The 18,610-nt window shown below is 54.9% G+C and overlaps 5 protein-coding genes across 5 annotated transcripts; all 5 read left to right on the plus strand.

Moving 5' to 3' along the window:
* Positions 1–201: 201 nt before the first annotated feature.
* Positions 202–1,839, plus strand: QBC33DRAFT_560148 (translocon subunit; the record flags this gene model as incomplete). The annotated part of the gene is made up of 3 exons (XM_060430034.1): positions 202–211; positions 352–1,696; positions 1,764–1,839. The coding sequence occupies 3 exons, from the start codon at positions 202–204 to the stop codon at positions 1,837–1,839; spliced, it is 1,431 nt and encodes a 476-aa protein (XP_060282454.1).
* Positions 1,840–3,282: 1,443 nt separating this feature from the next.
* QBC33DRAFT_542298 (ATP-dependent bile acid permease) lies at positions 3,283–9,296 on the plus strand. Its single transcript, XM_060428252.1, has 2 exons — positions 3,283–3,801; positions 3,872–9,296. Exons 1-2 carry the CDS (start codon positions 3,734–3,736, stop codon positions 8,910–8,912), a joined length of 5,109 nt encoding a protein of 1,702 aa, XP_060282455.1. The 5' UTR covers positions 3,283–3,733; the 3' UTR covers positions 8,913–9,296.
* Positions 9,297–9,314: 18 nt separating this feature from the next.
* Positions 9,315–11,137, plus strand: QBC33DRAFT_114430 (uncharacterized protein). Its single transcript, XM_060421931.1, has 3 exons — positions 9,315–9,617; positions 9,745–10,278; positions 10,428–11,137. The coding sequence occupies exons 1-3, from the start codon at positions 9,539–9,541 to the stop codon at positions 10,937–10,939; spliced, it is 1,125 nt and encodes a 374-aa protein (XP_060282456.1). The 5' UTR covers positions 9,315–9,538; the 3' UTR covers positions 10,940–11,137.
* QBC33DRAFT_542304 (uncharacterized protein) lies at positions 10,900–11,995 on the plus strand. Its single transcript, XM_060428253.1, has one exon. It carries the CDS (start codon positions 11,273–11,275, stop codon positions 11,600–11,602), a length of 330 nt encoding a protein of 109 aa, XP_060282457.1. The 5' UTR covers positions 10,900–11,272; the 3' UTR covers positions 11,603–11,995.
* Positions 11,996–15,947: 3,952 nt separating this feature from the next.
* On the plus strand, positions 15,948–18,202 carry QBC33DRAFT_114928 (uncharacterized protein). Its single transcript, XM_060421933.1, has 3 exons — positions 15,948–16,476; positions 16,552–16,763; positions 16,821–18,202. The coding sequence occupies exons 1-3, from the start codon at positions 16,097–16,099 to the stop codon at positions 18,101–18,103; spliced, it is 1,875 nt and encodes a 624-aa protein (XP_060282458.1). The 5' UTR covers positions 15,948–16,096; the 3' UTR covers positions 18,104–18,202.
* The last annotated feature ends 408 nt before the right edge of the window (positions 18,203–18,610 follow it).

Below are 18,610 nucleotides of genomic sequence, written 5' to 3' on the forward strand. Positions count from 1 at the left end.
AAATTGGGGACACATCACAGATTTGGACCATTTTTGAAGCCAGATCTGCCGCCACGGTCCATTTCCACTTCTCCTTTTAAGACACTTTGTCAACCTCTCTTCACCTTCCTCGCCGAGCCATTGCTGCTCATTCCCATTTTTCCTTTCCTTTCTCTTCTCTCGAATGCGCCCTCTTTAATTGAGCGCTCATAATCCATCAACATGAGTTCCTGTAAGTTTTCGCGTTCGAGAGAACAACTCTGCCCGAAGCTCGCTGAACTCTCAGCTTGAATCATCGTTTGCCCTCCAGCTTAGATCGCATTTGCAGTTGTGATTTGCAGAATGCTAACATGTGCGATTCCATCGATGCAGTACGATTTCTTGACTTGGTCAAGCCGTTCGTGCCGTTCCTCCCCGAGGTTCAGCAGCCGGAGACCAAGATCCCCTTCAACCAGAAGATGATGTGGACGGGTCTCACCCTCCTGATCTTCTTGGTCATGAGCCAGATGCCCCTCTATGGCATTGTGTCATCGGACACGTCCGACCCGCTGTATTGGCTCCGGATGGTGATGGCGAGTAACAGAGGAACACTGATGGAACTGGGTATCACCCCTATCATCTCGTCTGGCATGGTCTTCCAACTCTTGGCTGGCACCCACATGATCGACGTCAACCTCGACCTCAAGTCGGATCGTGAGCTCTACCAGACCGCTCAGAAGCTCTTTGCTTTCGTCCTGTCAGCTGGCACCGCTACCGTCTACGTCTTCACTGGTCTTTATGGGCCGCCTTCCGACCTCGGTGCTGGAATTGTGTTCCTCCTCATCCTCCAGTTGGTCATTGCCGGCATGATTGTTATCCTGCTCGACGAGCTTCTCCAGAAGGGATACGGCCTCGGAAGCGGCATTTCGCTGTTCATTGCTACCAACATCTGCGAGTCGATCATGTGGAAGGCATTCTCCCCGACCAGCATCAACACTGGCCGCGGCCCCGAGTACGAGGGTGCCGTCATCGCCCTCTTCCACCTCCTGATGACCTGGCCCAACAAGCAGCGTGCCCTCCAGGAGGCTTTCTACAGGCAGAACCTTCCCAACATCATGAACCTCTTGGCCACTCTTCTGGTTTTCGCCGCCGTCATCTACCTCCAGGGCTTCCGTGTTGAGATCCCCGTCAAGTCTTCGCGCCAGCGTGGTGCCCGCGGTTCCTACCCCATCCGCCTCTTCTACACCTCGAACATGCCCATCATGCTGCAGTCTGCCCTTTCGTCCAACATCTTCCTGATCAGCCAGATGATGTATTCGCGATTCTCGGAGAATCTTCTCGTGCGCCTGTTCGGTGTCTGGGAGGCCAAGGAGGGATCGTCTCAGCTCTCTGCCACCTCTGGTCTCGTCTACTACATGTCTCCTCCCCTGAACTTCAAGGAGACTCTCCTGGACCCCCTCCACACCGTCGCCTACATTGCCTACATGCTTACCGCTTGTGCTATCTTCTCCAAGACGTGGATCGAGGTCTCCGGCTCCAGCCCTCGCGACGTCGCGAAGCAGCTCAAGGACCAGGGCCTTGTCATGGCCGGCCACCGCGACCAGAGCATGTACAAGGAGCTAAAGCGCATTATCCCCACGGCCGCCGCATTCGGTGGTGCCTGCATCGGAGCTCTCTCCGTTGCCAGCGACCTCATGGGAGCTCTTGGCTCGGGAACCGGTACTCTACTCGCCGTCACGTAAGCCTACCCATTTCCAAAACCCCGGCTCGTCAGCGGATGACAGGGATGACTGACAATTTCATAGCATTATCTACGGCTACTTTGAGATCGCGGCCAAGGAGGGCGATCTTTCAGGGATGAAGGGCATGATAATGGGTTAAGATGCCGATACCGGACTCGTTTGGTGTCTCATTCCGCTTTTGTTCAAATATCTTGCAGCCAATGGCGAACGAGAGAAGTGCTATCGCCGCCATGTGTAATACCAGAACAAAATATATCATAAAGGGAGGGCTTTGCTAAAAGCGAGAGGGCGGGTTGGAAAAATGCATGAGGACTCGGAAGCTTGGCATTTCCCGCGAAGATTGGGCGGCTCTTGCTGCCTGGGACTGGTCCTGAAAGCAAGTTGTACTGTACAGCCAGAATATCAAGAATCATGATTCCACGTCCTCCAGCCATGGGTGCGGCCTGCTTTGGAAAGGGTCAAGACTATAGAAGTCCACGGCGGAGTCGACGCTTCTCTCCTCTTCTCTCTTCCAGATTCGACTGGCCATGTTGTTCATGGGCGAGCTCGATTGGTGTATGGACGGGTCCAGGAACATTATGCAGGTCCTTCAGAAGATACCAATGGCATGGTGGTGTTTTGTGGAAGGACAATCTTAGGGATGTCCCAGAATATGCACAAAAAGGGCTAAGCACTAAAGCTGTATGACCGATATGATCATGGTCAATCTTCGTAGTCTTAGAACTTGTCTCAGGTCCTCGGGCCTCGACCCTCGAGTTGGATAGGAATGTTTATCTTCCCAGATGCGAAGCTGCCTCTCAGTTCTTGGCTAATGGGAAGAGGTCGTGGCCAAGAAGGACGGGCTGTGGCGAAGCTAAAGCCATACCTCCATCCTCCATGGCCTCGAGCGAGGGTAGAGGCGGCCGCCTGGGGCGGGGCAGGACCTAGCCGCGCTAGTAGTGGAGCGGGTTAGGACGCTCGCTGTGGGAGGTGCGCGGCTAGGGCGCCGACAGGAGATTAAAATATTTGCTCATCACTGAGGTAGTGCGTCAAGAATGTCAACATCGCGTCGTGCCCTTCACGAGCTTCTGGAGAGCTGGCTTCAATTCCAGGAGCGGTGGGGCGACTTATAACGTCATTACGGTATGGCAGCTGAGTGGCTGTTGAGGAATCACGCTAGTAGGTTCGTAGACACAGAGTTACGAACTGCAGGGACTCAGTTCCCGTCTTTTCGGGATTTCCCAAGCCCCTAATTCGGTTGACTTAATTCAAAGCTTCCAAGGTTCTTGGTTGATAAGAGAGAATAGAGAGGGAGAAAGAGAAACATAGGCCCCACCGTTTTTATTAACTACATACCTTAGGTTAGGTAGGTAGGTAGAGGTTCATGCGTGCACATACTCTAATCCGTACATACTATGTAAAATAGCCTGGGACAGAAGAGGAAAGAGGGAAGCAGAAGTGGGGGAAAGAGGGGGAGATAGCACAGAGACTGACAGGGAAGGAAATGGGAGAGAGAGAGAAGAGAATCGGTCTGACTCACAGTCACACTTCCATCTAAAGACATGGAAATCTTCAGCAAGGAAAAGAGTAGATGTCGAATGGACCTCTGTTTCCCCAGGCCCAGCCCAAAACCTTAAACCCTTATTAGCTGCAGCATGGAGGCTGCAATTGCAAGATACGCCACTGATAAGCCCCCCCCCAGAAAGGCGTGAAGATGATCCCGGACCCAGGCCGGTGAGTGTGACCCCACCGCTAACTGCTTGGCCGGTATCCACCGACCAGAAAAAAAAGAGCCGGGTCTAATGTACGGGTTAGTTCCTCAATCCCTTCGCCTGTTCTTCCATCCCTACGTTCCTTTTCTTCAACCAACTCTGTCTTCTGCCCTCCCACCCGGATCTCCAGGGAAAGAGCCTTGCTTTTTTTCTTTTTTTATCCCATCGAGCTTCATCCTTGTCTTTGGTTGCTGAACTGCCGAGGCGCACGTTCAGCCTTTGGACACAGGCCAGCTCGCTTCGTCTCCGTTGTCGGCCGAACGTGGGCCGTGGGGTCAAAAGATGGGATTTGCGTCATGTCAATGGCCGGTATGGCAGCGCGACGACTTCACGCGCTGCTTCCAACAGGAGTGAGTGACAACCCCAGACATCCACCCAGATCAATCCCTCAGCCACTAATACCTCCTTCTTCCACCTTAGCTATTTGCAGGTTCTGTTGCCGGTAGTAGTCGTCTGTCTCTCCTTTCTGCATCTATCCACAAGCAGCATCTGGCGAGTAGTCAAGATAAAATTCGGGCAATCCAACGGACACTCGCGACTCGCCGCCGACGGTCCCAATGAGGACTCCGCCATCGCCCACACCGACGTGCCCCCTGAAGAGGAGCTGGTCAGCGAAAGTGGCGATGACGAAGACTTGGCTATCGGCGGGCGCTTGGCATTGGTGAGGACGACGACGAAAGGGTCGATAGTCCAGGCCGACACCCCGACCGGCCAGACGCTGTTGGTCGTGGTGGAAGAGCTTGCTATTGCTGGTCTTGTTGCGGTTAATGTTGTTGCACTGGCCACGGGCTCCTTCGGCGACAGGGACGGCCATATCGCGGCCATTACCGGCCTGTCCGTCTGGCTCTATGTGCTCACGCTCACGTCCTTACGGCTCTTCTTGAGCAAGACTCAATGGCGCGTGCGGCATCTGTGGAATCACACTGCTGCCATCTACAGCCTCCAATGGCTGTTCACCATCGCCATCTTCCGTTCTGTCCTGGTCCATGCCATCTCCCCCCTGGCAAGGACCTTGGTGGTTATCGAGTTCTTGCTAAACACTCTCCTCTTTTCCATGGCGATTTCGACGCGCAAGGGGAACAAAACTGTCCTGCTGGAGTGGGAGGATGGGATCGAGCCATCGCGAGAGAATCTTGCTTCGATCTTCTCTCGTTATACCTTCTCCTGGGTTGATCCCATTGTGTGGGCTGGCTATTCTCAACAGCTCGACATGAAGAAGGTGTGGAACTTGCTCCCCAAGGACAAGGCCGCCGCCGTTCTTGCCAATTACCGCCAGTTCAAGAAGACAACCAAGCTGGCCTTCCACCTGCTAAGCTACTTCAAGGCCATGCTTCTCGCCCAAGCTGCCTGGGCCGTCATGTCAGGTATCTTCACTTTTGCCCCCACCATGCTCTTGAAGGCGATTTTGGAGTACGTCGAGGCCCCTGGAGAGACCCCGAGGAACGTTTTGTGGCTATATGTGATCCTCCTACCACTGAGCGACATCGTCCGTTCAGTTGGCGATGCCCAAGCGCTCTGGATAGGCCGCAGAATCTGCATCAACATTCGGGCTATTCTGGTAGGCGAGATCTACGCCAAGGCTCTCCGTCGAAAGGCCTCCAGTGGGAATGATTCCGTTCTGGGATCCGGCAAGGACAACAAATCTCCGGCGAAGAAGGGATTCCTGGCCAGGGCCAAGCGCGCACTCGGGCTTGCGAAGGAAGACACCAAACAGCAGAATGGCCAGCCTGCGGCTCACACCGCTCCAGGCGCCCCAGGCCAGAAAGACAACAGCGCAGCGGACGAACAAGCCAACCTTGGAACCATCATCAATCTCATGTCCGTGGACAGTTTCAAGGTTTCCGAAGTCACCTCCTATCTTCATTTCCTCATCGCCTCTGCGCCCACTCAACTCCTCGTGTCCATCATCTTGCTATATAAGGTCATGGGCCTCAGCGCAATCCCGGGCTTCGTTGTCATGGCCTTGCTTCTTCCGATCAACATATTTTTCGGAAAGGCCTTCAACAGCAGCCAGAAGAAAATCATGGCCGCAACCGATAAACGCATTCACACGACGAACGAGATCTTGCAGAACATCAGGATCATCAAGTATTTTGCTTGGGAGCACCGATTCAGCAACAACGTTGACGTGAAGCGCCGCGCAGAACTTGAGGCGTTGAGAAAGCGATTTATCATCTGGGCTAGTGCCGTGGCTGTTTGGAATACCGTACCCATCCTGATTACCTTCTTCTCGTTCCTGGTCTACACCGTTATCGAGAAAAAGCCCCTCTATCCGTCGGTTGCCTTCACGGCCATTTCCCTCTTTATGCTCCTCCGGTATCCCCTCGACCAACTCGGCGACATGATCGCACACGTCCAGGAGTCCAAGGTCTCCATTGACCGTATCGAAGAGTTCCTGTCCGAGGAAGAGACGGAGAAGTTTGAGCAGCTCGGCCGAGACAACATCGACGAGAACGGCGACCGTGTGATTGGGTTCAGAGACGCAACCTTCGTCTGGGGTGGCCGGGATGTGGTCGCCGAGGACGGATCGATGGCATTCCGCCTACTGGATCTTGACGTCTACTTCAAGCTTGGCAAGTTGAACGTCATCACCGGACCCACCGGTTCCGGTAAGACGTCGTTGTTGATGGCATTGCTGGGAGAGATGACCTTGATGGAAGGCCGTGTCTATCTCCCGGGCGGCCGCAGCCGAGAGGACGTCCGGCCAGATCCCGAAACCGGGCTTGCAGAGACATGCGCGTACGTTGCGCAACAAGCCTGGCTGGTCAACGGAACTGTGAGGGAGAACATTCTCTTCTCTGCGCCCCTCGATCAGAAGCGGTACAAGGATGTGATTGTGGCCTGCGCCCTAGAGAGAGACCTGGAGATATTGGACAATGGAGACGAGACATTGGTAGGCGAGAAGGGCATCACGCTTTCCGGAGGACAGAAACAGCGAATCTCGTTGGCGCGAGCCGTCTACTCGAACTCCAAGCACCTGCTCCTTGATGACTGCCTCAGCGCTGTCGACTCCCACACTGGTCAATGGATCTTCAACAATTGCATCATGGGCCCGCTCATGAAGCACCGAACCTGCATTCTGGTCTCGCACAACATCCCGCTGTGCGTACCGTTTTCGGACTTCGTGTTGACGATGAACAACGGCCGTATCACGGCTCGAGGCACGCCCAAGGAGCTGATTGCCGCTGGCAAGTTTGGGGAGGACATTCAGAGATCTCGGCCCGGATCTTCGCACGTCTCCCGGGTCCCCTCAAGGGTACCATCGAGCATTGGGGAGAATAGTGGAGAGACACTAGTCAACGAGGCCGATGGCACCGACCGCCTCACAAAGCCCAAGAGCTCCACGTCAGAAAAGCCAAAGGCTGCGATGGATGAGGACAGGGCCACTGGTGCAGTCAAATGGCCGGTCATGAAGCTCTACCTGAGATCTATGGGTGCCTGGTGGTTCTGGGCCGTTGCCTTCCTGGTCTTCGGCGTCCAACAGCTCAGCGGTGTCGCGTCGAATATCTGGATCAAGGAGTGGGCCAATCAGTATACGATTGAGGAAACCTCGAAGATCGAGTTCAACATGAACTCGCAAAGCTACTCTGCGCAGTCGATCTCGCCTACCTACTTTGCGTCCATCGCCAACTACGCAAGGGGCAACGCGACCATGTTTGCGGCTACCGGGGACGTCGACGTGAACGTTCAGTACTACCTGATTGTTCTAGCAGTTATCGGTCTGGCCGGCGCATTGACCGCTCTCGTCAGAGATCTCTGGATCTTTTTGGGCTCGCTCAATGCTTCTTGGAAGCTTCACAACCGCCTAATGACCGCTGTGGCCGGCGCAAGGTTCAAGTTCTTCGACGTCACGCCGCTCGGTCAGATGATGAATCGCTTTAGTAAGGATCTAGAGGCGGTCGACCAGGAAGTGGCCCCGATTGCCATCGGTGTCATGACCTGCGCCCTCGGCATTATCGTCACCATCGTGCTGATTGCGGCTATCACGCCCGGCTTCCTGATCGCCGGCTTCTTCATCACCGTCGCGTACTGCTTCCTCGGCTCTTTCTACCTGCACAGCTCGCGAGACCTGAAGCGGTTGGAATCGGTCGAACGGAGCCCCCTGTTCCAGCAGTTCGGCGAGACCTTGAGTGGCGTCACAACCATCCGCGCCTATGGTGACGAGAGGCGCTTCGTGCGAGATAATCTGGCGAGAATCAACAAGCAGCTGCGACCGTTTATCTATCTATGGGCTGCTAACAGATGGCTCTCCTTCAGAACAGATCTTCTGGGAGACCTGGTAGCCTTCTTTGCCGGCGTATTTGTCATCACCAGCCTTGGAAAGATCGATGCTGGCTCAGCCGGTATCTCGTTGAGCTACGCGATCGGCTTTGCCGATAACATCCTGTGGCTTGTTCGTCTCTACTCGGTGAACGAGCAGAACATGAATTCTGTGGAGCGCATCAAGGAGTACCTCGATGTCGAGCAGGAAGCCGAGGCTATCGTTGAGAAGAACCGCCCTCCGCAGAACTGGCCCAGCCGGGGCTCGGTCGAGTTCATCGGCTACTCTACGCGCTATCGCAAGGAGCTCGAACCCGTCCTTCGGGACCTCAGCTTCAAGATCCAGGCGCGGGAGAAGGTCGGCATCGTTGGCCGCACGGGTGCAGGAAAGAGCTCGTTGGCGCTGGCCATCTTCCGGGCTTTGGAAGCCGATCAGGGGAAGATCCTTATCGACGACATCGATATCGGATTGATTGGATTGCGGGACCTGCGCGAGGCTATCACAATCGTGCCGCAGGAACCTACGTTGTTTATGGGCACGATACGGAGCAATCTTGACCCCTTCGAGATCTATACCGATGAGCAGATATTTGAAGCTCTCCGCCGTGTGCAGCTCATCGGCCCTAACGAGTCGACGACGCAACCGAATACACCCCTCCTTCCCCAGACGCCAGTTATCGCAACCCCCGAGGGCGAAAACCCTCCAACCCCGACTACGAACAAGAACGTCTTCCTCGACCTCTCAGCCCTGGTTGCCGAATCCGGCAGCAACCTCTCGCAAGGTCAGCGGCAGCTCCTGTGCCTGGCTCGAGCGCTGCTTAAGAACCCGAACGTCTTGGTCATGGACGAGGCGACGGCATCGATCGACTACGCCACCGACGGCAAGATCCAGGAGACAATTCGCGAGCTGCAGAGCACCATCATCACGATTGCCCACCGACTCCAGACCATTGTGGATTACGACAAAGTTCTCGTGCTTGACAAGGGAGAGGTCGTTGAGTACGCTCATCCCTGGGAGTTGATGCGCAAGAAGGACAGTGTGTTCCGGAGTATGTGCGAGATGACCGGGGATTACGACACGTTGGCGAAGGCGGCAAAGAAGGCTTGGAAAGACACGAGACTGGTCGATGTGGATGACGATGAGGAGGAGAACACAAGCGACAGTCAGAACGGGGCGGACGGGTCGACAACCAGTTCTTAGAATGGCGAACGGGTTGAAACTCTCCTTGGCGGACTTGCAGAGCAAGTAAGAGACCCCAGCAGTTGAACTTGGTACGAGCTACGAGTCGGGTGAAAAGTGGAAGGAAGCGCATCTCCTATATATCATACTCGCCGATGGGGATAAGGGTGCATATAATAAAGTCTTTGCAAATGTACATGAGATAAAGTTTCCAGCAGCATAGGGTGGCGGCAGGCTCTTGTTAGGCTGGGGTTTCTGATATTGGCGTTGGCCTTGTCGTGGGGCCTTGTTCAAAAAGCAGGGCAACGTTTTCTCTGAGCCCACGCCTGGCGGCGGGGTTTAGTATATTTCGATTTAAGTTATTGAATTTCATAGAACAAAAGAGAAGAAAACATAAGTGTTAAACCTTTGACACCCAAATTGTCGTTGAAATGTAGCTATCAAAACCGAGGGTCTTGTTCATCAACCTCGTCTAACCCAACTCACTTTCCGTTTTATCCAAACGTCAGCTCAGCCACACCTACGTAACTTCGCCACCTCCGGCTCGGACCCAACCGTTTTCATACCGAACCCGGGCACACCTTCATTCTAAAACCGGCGATCTACCGTGAAGCCCACCGATATCGTCGTGACAAGCACAGAGAAAGATGGAAATCTCAAATCCTCGTCGGATACTGGCAGTCTCGCTAGCCGATTCGAGCCACCATTTGAGCGACGTCATAAGAGGTATGTATAGCAAATACCTCCTCCCCCATCTCGCATCGTAGCAACCGACGCCACCTCTCCTTCTTTCTCGCCGGCCGAAGCACCAGGCCCCGAGCCGGGATGAGTACTAATTTCTCTCCCACCCCAGACCTGACGGGGACAACCCCCTCCCCGGCCACCCCGGACGCCACCCTGGCCGGGACGACGCACCAGCTCGACCTGTCGACGGCGTACTACCGCGCCTCTGTGCCCGTTTGGCTCGACCTCGTCGGCCTCGGCGTCTGTGACGGCAAGGACGGAAAGGAGGAGGAGGGGGAGGAGGAGGAATGGGCGACGTCGTTCCTCTCCCCCGAGGCCCGCGAGGTCCTTTCTGCGCTGGGCGCCGTCGTCGTCGTCTTCCCCATCGCTTCTGCCCCTGCTTCTGCTGCTACGGGGGCGCAGGGGCAGGAGCAGGAACGGCGGCAGCGTGGGCTCGTCCGCCAGGTCGGGAGGGTCGTGCGCGAGGGTCTTGGCGGGTGGGAGTGGGATGGTGTCGGGCTGGGGGTGGCGGTTGGGGAGGTAGGGGAAGGGGAGGAGGTGCTTGATCGGTGGGAGGATGCGTGTGCCGAGTGGGGGTTGGAGTTTGTGCATGTCCCGGCTGCTGGGGGGGTTGGCGGCGAGGAGAGGAGGAATGAGTATGGCGGTGGGTTTCCCCTTTCTTCTTCTTCTTCTTGTTGTTGTTCTTGTTTCTGGTATCCCATTTTCTGGACCTTCCCTCTTTTTCCCTCGCTTTCTCAAATATATTCTCTACCGAGTTTCCAGTTCGAGGAGAACTTGCTAACTGAGCCACAGAGAAAATGGGCATCTCCCGTGTGCTCGAGGCGCTCCAGGCCAACGACTGGTCCCAGGCCGAGTTTGACGAGGAGGAGGAAGCGAACGATGCCGGTGGTGGAGAGAGCTCCCATGTGCGTGCCCCGAAAGGGGGAACGGATCAGGGCAAGGGCGATGATGGGGCCGGTGACGACGACGACGACAACGATGAGTTCGACCCCGAGAGCCTCGACTTTGGCTTCGACAGGGAAGACTTTGCCGGCTTGAGGAAAGCAATCTGGAGCGCTCAGAGGAGGGATGATGATGATGATGATGACGAGTTTATGGACAGAACGGGCATGGCACCAAAGGGCACGGCGCAGGATGACAGGGGCGAGGACGGAGATGAGGCTCTGGGGGAAGACGACGTCCAGAAGCTCGAGGGCATGATGCAAAAGTTGCTTGCGGTCAGGGATATGAGCGCGGGCTTGCCAGAAGGACAGCGGAAGAGGATGGCAAAGCAAGCTGTTACGGAGGTCATGAAGGACCTCTAAAGAGACCCTGCAATAAGGTTGCCAGTTCGGCCCAGGGATAATACATCTAGAAGAACATGACATGGCCGCCGTTCTTCAGGGAATGTCAGGCACGTTTTCCGTCCCAATTTCCCCCAGTCTCGACGGCGTCATAAGCAAGGCCAAAGAGTCAATATCCACATATTGGTACGTGAGTGGCGGTACTGCCACTAGCACCCATCGTAACAAACTTGAGGTCTTCAAGTATGCGACGGACATTACCCTGCACGGCTAGGACCAAGGAGCATCGCACAGCTGAGGGTCTGCGATTGCTGAGATCCCGACATTTAGCACCCCCAATCTCAACTCTCGGCTATGTTGCTGGCTCTAAGGCTGCCAAGCTGGGCCTCTCTCTCATCCTGGTGGGAACACTGTGCCTGTACCCGGACCGGCTGGCCCAAGCCTGTCATGCAGAGGCTAGCCGCCAAGGGGATTTTTTCACATCAGTCACATGGCTGCATATATGAGTGGCAGTTGGTCGATATGCTATTTAAGCGTAAACATTCCAAGGACCTAGCACGTATGCTCCGCTCCAGAAGGGGGACCGCGCCGTGGTATTGTACATACATCACGAAGGGGCCGGGGAGCTATGAGGTAGTAGCCGCGTATCTGACAGGTTGCTGGTGGGCTTGGCTGCAACAGTAATCTAGATGCGGCGAGAACAGGGGTACGTGAGTAGCCTGTAGGTCTTTAAGAATATGAGAAGACGGTCGTTAAACTTGTGTGTTCAACCCCGGGAAAGGCGATGAGCCCAAACTCTCGAGGATCGTCTATATGAGGCTTTAAGTTGTCTTGGAGAACCAGGAAAACGAACGCTTATTCGTAATATCTTCAGTCCTGGAATTCCGGGAGAAAGGGGACGGAGAAAAGGCAGGGTATACCCTTTTTGGCAAGTGAGGTCAGGGGACTCAGGGGTTGCACTTGCCAGATCGGCTGATAAGGACAGCCTTGCGGGTCTATTAGCAAAGATCCGACCAGTGACGACATTCGATGAAGGCTAGCGCCGATCGTGGCTGACAGGAACATCAGCGTCGTTGGTGAAATGTACACGCTTGCCTTCATTTGGGATCTTCCGCTCTGCACAGGGATCTCAGAATCTGTATACGTGAGCGTCCAGGGCATCGTTCATGCGCCCACCCATTCTTGAATCGAGCAATGCCCAGATGGAACCGTGGAAAGGTCGCATAAATTTCAACGTGGCTTAGAAGGGGTGAGCTGCTTCGGAGTATTATCGCCAGATCTCTGGCCAAGAATCATAAGAGGTGCGCTTATGGACATGGGCATCAATTACCCTGCCATGTTTCAGACTTACGAAAGTGGCTTGCTTTTCCGCGCTAGAAGCGTTCGACGTTGAAAAACAGTTGCTTCGAGCCAAGGAGGAAAGCCTGGGGAAGGAGCCCTAAAGCCACAGCTATACGACCGGGGGAAAGGTATTGGTAAATCTGGGAGAGCTGGCGCAGAGGCGTGGCGTGCCGGGTGCTCACGAAGAAGCATGTTGGCCTCGTGCCTCTCCTGGGCCCTGCATTCGTGCCACAATGCAGACCATGCAGTTAACCAATTTTACGCGTTTCTGTGCCAGACGAGGAAACAGCCAAGTGTTGGCTTGAGTCGTCGCCGATCTTTCATGCAAGTCCAGACAGTGGAGTGAATACCTAGTCATACCGCCGAGCAGAGATCCCGGAGTCTGGTCTCTTAGGTCCGAGTTGAGAGAGAGGTTGGACTTGAGCCGACGACTTAGGCCTAGGTATTCTTCCTCCTTACAGTAAGTACGTTGTATTCCGAGCAGCGCGCATAATGGCCCATCCCTGAAAACCCTCTGCCTGAACTGGGAAATCGATGGAATTTGCATCGGGAGCAAACAAGCGGCTCAGCCCTTGGTGGGACGAATGGGTCATCTAGGTACTCGTAGGTCATACATAGTTCTGTACGTATGGGGCCTGGAAGTTAAAATGGCAACAACTCGGTGCCTCGCAGGTTCGACACCTGGAACCCTGGGTTCCATGGATGATATTCCCCGTGACTCCCGGTGCCAATCGTCGGCCCCTTTATGCAGGTACAAGGTGGGATGCGCCAGGATTTGCCCGAAGGTGGGGTACAACTCGAAAAAGTTCAGACGAAAAGGACTGGGAGCGGGTGGGTGTTGTGTGGCCCCAAACCATTTTGAAGCGCTTTTGATGTGGGGTTGGGGGCTTGGAAGTTGGATCAGGGTCTATTACAGTATCCTCCTTCCATATTACACTGTCTTAGCAGCTTGCCCGCCGTTCGAACGCTTGAATTTTTCCATGCCAGACACACAGGGGGTATCTCTCGAAGTGGGGCTAGTCCAACGTGAAGTTCAGGGGTAAGTCAGGCACAAGAGGCAACTGGCGCACGTGTGAAGTCCCACAGTGCGCCAACTTTACCGCAGCATCTGGGGCGAGGAATGATATGCTTTGCCTTTCTTTCTGTTTCTATTTCTGCAATAGAAGCGGCTGGTATGTTGGTATCAATATATGGACTTGATCCTGCAAACTCCCGCGGTTCATGGATTCGGCTGGCCTGGTCTGGGCCTCACGCACGCAGGGCAGGCAGCAGCAAGTCAAGGCGGGCAGAGTAACCCGCGCACCTCATTGGAGCAAACGACTTGCTACCAGAAAATCGCGAGTAACAAGTCCAAGTTACAATCCAACGCGTCTCTCCTGTCCAAACGTGCCAACCACGGATTAGATCAGCGCGATTTGAAGTTTGTACCTGGATATGCATGGGGTCTTTATGCTACTGCTGTGTAACTTTACACAGCAGACCGATAGAATGGCCTTGTGGGCTCGCAGCGAGGCTCAACAACAAGGCAACCAGCAGGTAATTATTGCCTTCTCCAAGGTACAGAAGGGGCATACAAAGCGTGCATGACTGCGAATAACGTCACAGAATGCATCTGTTGGATAAGAATGGACTGGCTAGACGGCGCAGCTGGCGCGAGTGACTCTTCCTGGCGGCGAACGTGGGAATCCCCTTCCCCCCCTCGCTGTGGATTGGTGGATAGAACCCCCTTGATTGGTTGCACGTTGCGCCCCAGCAGTATTCTGTAAAGCTGGTGTGAACACCAACAGCGGAAAATAGGAGAAGACTGGAGACGGAATACGGGGTGTACCTCCGCAACCCACTCGCAAATCTAGGTAGGCAGTGCGTTCGATGCACCTAGCCTGGTGCATGCTTATTACCTTCCTACACTACAGACACGTTGTATCCATTTGTGTTTTCCTGGTCAATGCTGCGTAAAAGCGGACTTTTCCGGCTTACCTCGATCGGCACGATGAATGGAGCAGGCAGTGCCTGCCGACGACCGTGAACCTTGGAATACCTACCTAGCGCACAATGCACACCCGATTAGGTCATTGCAGGGCCGAGCGACGATGCCGCCGCTAGAGCCAGAACCAGTCAAGGGCGGAGGCTCACAGGCGCTCGTGTCGCAAAACCTGGCCGAGATGGCCGCTGATCGTGGCGCGAAAGATCCTCCGCGACAAAATGGCTCTCTTTGACCTCTGATAAGGCACCCTAGGTCCAGTAGACCATACTATGTAAGTCAGCTTGACAGATAGTTTGCCTAGGACATTGGATTCTTCGTAGCTTCTGAAGCAATGACACCTGTCCCAGTGCCTGCAAGTTACCTGCGATCTGTTCGTTGTCCAAGTCCGTTCTCTGACTTGTAGGTAAGCTCACGCGGAAAGGATTCCCCTCGACAGATGGATCTCTGCCAATCAGAACCAATGACCGGCGGAGCCAGTCTTCCAAGTTCCTGGTCCGCTTCTTTAGCCGACTCGATTCGGGGCGAGTCAACTGAGTCGGTGGGATGACCCGAAGGTACTTCGGAATAACCTGGGGGAACAATTGCTTCCCTTGACTGGCTTCCTGAGGTCGGTCAGAACTCCGCCAGCGCACCTCCCAGGCGTTTCATGGTTGGGGCTCCTCGGGCCAGTCAGGTACCACCCTTGTACCGGCGGACCTTACAGTGTGAGAAGCTCAGTGGCTCCACAGGTTCAGAGGCTGTATCACCCTTGAACCAGAGAAACATAGCGCCCAACGCCCACTCTCGCCCACCAATTGGCAGCAAATGCTTGCACGGCAGGTGGGTTGCTTGCAGCCCACCTAAACCAGTCAGGCTGACGGAGCTGCAACTTTTGCTGCAAGGTACCCGTCGCGCGGCCTGACGGCTGTTCCTGAGCGGGCAATGCCCAACTCTAAAAAAAGGAGGGAAAGCGGGAGACGAGGTTTGAAAAATAAAAAACCCCCCCGAAAGAAGGGACGAAGAAGAGTAACGGAAAGAGGAAAGAAGAGACAAGATGGAAAATAGAAAAATCAATCAAAAGACAGAGAAGAAGCAAGAGCAAAACACAAAAAGCGATTTCCCCCGACTTCCCGCCGCAGAACCCATCGATGGGTGACCCGGTCTTGGGCGTATCATGCCGGGCTTTGCCCCCCCAAGTGTGACGGCCGCCCTTTTTTCTTGGGCCCACACTCCGTGTCCCTTTCTCTCTTGGCTTTTCCCGTCCATGCTCGGCGTAGCCAGCCAAGGTAGGTACAGATATACATACACCACCTACTCCTGGCCCCCATCCTCTTCTCTTCTCCCCATCCTTCTTTTGCCCATCCGTGACCGCTCATCGTCGCTTCCGCCGACAATCCCTCCTTTTCTCCCCCCCGCTTCTTGCCACTCTTTTTGTTCTAACCACAGTCACTCACTTGGATTAACCATTCTCTCCGTTCCGGATCCCGTCACTCTTTTTCGGGTCCCTTTACATTCTTTCAACCTTGCACCACCGTCTTTTGGGAACTCTCGGAGTATCCCGTCACGGAGTATCTAGAGAACATCCTCCTCCAGCTTTTGGATCAGGACCACACTCATTAGGAACCATTTTCTCCTATTTTCCCCGTCACTCATTCAACCTATACAGGCCCCCTACGCACGCGACTGCCTTCCTGTCCAAACGCTAGCTGATCTCGATCATAACGCCCTCGATACTTTATCTCGCGCCCCCGTTCGGTTGATAAAGAGCTGGCACCTGGCTCATCTGGAAGTGTCTAGTCATCAATCGAGTTGGACTTGTGCGTTGCCTTCGGACGATTGAGATACATTTTACGATTGCCTCGGTAGGCTGGAACATGGCGACAGAGGTGAAGGTGGAAGCCGGGGCCAACGGCTCAACCCCGTCGGCCATGACGCCAGCCCCAAGCGGCAACAATGCGACCGTCCCGACGCCAGTATCGGCTGGAACTGGCAATGGGACTCAAACACCGTCTCCATCCAATACAAACACGCCTTCGAACAACAGCCAGTCTGCTGGGTCAAGACGGCCGCCGCGGAAGAGCACCCTTACTCAGCAGCAGAAGAACCAGAAGAGGCAGAGGGCAACACAGGATCAACTGGCCACCTTGGAGCTGGAGTTCAACAAGAATCCCACCCCCACAGCTGCTGTCAGAGACAAGATTGCCGACGAGATCAACATGACCGAAAGGTCTGTTCAGATCTGGTTCCAGAATCGGTAAGTCGGTGTCAGATATTTCCCCGGTCCAGCCCGTAGGCTCGATTGAGAGTGGGAGGCTGACAATTGTAATAGACGCGCCAAGATCAAGCTCCTGGCTAAGAAGAGCCTGGAAACCGGTGAGGATCTGGATTCCATTCCGGATTCTATGCGCACGTACCTTGCCATGCAGGCAATGGAGTCGGGCAAGGGCCTAGGCGGAAGCTTCTTTGCCCGGACTGGCCTGCTCCCGTATGGCCACGGGAACATGCTTCTCGGTGGTGACCAGGGCGGACAGGGCAAAGTCTGTAAGTGTGACCGTCTCAGGCAATCCTCATGAGGTTCGGCGTCTAATCCCAGAGCAGTGATCCATCATCTTACCTGTCGATCCCTGAACATCGGGAGCTGGACACGAGTGGGGCAGAACACGATGGACCTCATCGTCTTCTACTCCCCGGATAAGTGCACCATGACCTACTACATCAACAACGAGCAGGCTGGTTACAAGATCGAGTACCCCTTCGCGTATATAAAGAACATATTCCTCGAGAACAGCGAGGGCGACCCGAACAAACTTGGTGGTATCGTTATCGAGCTGAATCGGCCGCCGAACTTTTTCATGGACTCGTCTCCCACCACAAACGGCTTCTTCCAGTGCAGAGATTTCACCGAGGATCAACAAGCGTCGCACTGTCTTGTCCACCACCTGGGCGGTAACCCGAAGGTCCTAAGCGGCCAGCTTGCCAAGCTGATCTCACTTGAGTCGTTCATTCATCGCCATACCTCCAACCCCTTCGTTGACCAGCTTCATCCAATGTCAGTCTCTGCGCCTGTCTCGCCGACAGGTCGGCCTTCTTCGCAGCCCAATCTTGCCCAACCGCATGTCGGCATGTTCCAAGAGCAATGGGGCATCGGTATCAACCCGGCCATGCGTGGTCTTGGTCACAAGAGGCAGCGAAGCCGTTCGGTCCCAATGGCAGTCGACTTCTCGATGCTCCAGGCGCCCATGCCCTCGTTCTGCATCCAACACCCTGGCGAGAACCAACCCCACCCGCACAACCCCGATATCTACGCGCCCATCCCTCAACAACCAAGTGCCCTGGGTCCAGTTGGCCACAACTTGCGTATTGATACTCAGGCTGGCTTCGGCTTGGATATGCACCAGTACCCAATGTCGGCAACCACAGCGCCATCGCCATCTGACTACTCCAGCCCCAACTTCTTTGCGTCTCAGGGTCCGGAGAACACGCCGCTGCCGACCTCGAACTACAACACTCCGTACAGCAGTACTTTCCTCTCCCCGATGGTCAATCCTGCGTCGTTGGGCGTCCCCCCCTCAGTCTCACCTCTGTCCTTCACGAACCACGGAGATCCTGCCATTGTCGACCAGTCACCGCCCCTCTCGATGATGGGCCGTAGCGCGTCTGCCGATGCCTACAGGGCCCACGACTCTTCGGCCATCTCTGACGACGGCAGCGGCTTGAACGAGATGTATTCAAAACATACACTCAATCTACCCATGCACCCGCATTCGCCTGCCTATGTTGATGGCAGCCAGGCCGAAATGGACATGAATCAGCTCGTCCATTTTGACACAGTCGACCCCGCAAGTCTGTCACCGGAGAGCGTTCAACACCAAGGTCCCTGAGAAGTGGTGAGCGGCGGCGGCCGGTGCGATTTTCGACACTTGGCCGTAGCATCCCACATCCGCAGCCCCTTGTGTTGCGCAGGGTGACGACGGCCCCGGACTGGTTCATGATTCATTTTATACCCACAAGGCGTGTCTCTCATGTATACGAAGAGTGCCGATTTTGACTCATTTGCGACCGGCGTTGGGGATTTTCGATGTATATACCTCGAGGCTTTGTCACTCACACATCCCTATCTCGGCACCCGGGGGTTCTCGCATATTTTGAGCCAGAGGCTGAAGGCGAATACTTGTCCATTCAGTTTTTGCCTTCTGTCTCAACCCTCGAACCTGCATGGCGATGCAATCCTTCGGACCTCGATTATGCGTGTCTGGCACAGCGATCGGACAATTGCAATTGTTTCCAGAAAGCGTATTTCTTATTGTTTCTGCATTCCGTTTTGACGACAAACCTGGGCCTGTTTTGCGACTTATTCTGGGGTCATAATATTGCGCCCGCCCCGGAAG

Source organism: Phialemonium atrogriseum (assembly GCF_030411735.1).
Source record: "Phialemonium atrogriseum strain 8032-3 unplaced genomic scaffold QBC33scaffold_16, whole genome shotgun sequence".
NCBI classification, from domain to species: Eukaryota; Fungi; Ascomycota; class Sordariomycetes; order Cephalothecales; family Cephalothecaceae; genus Phialemonium; species Phialemonium atrogriseum.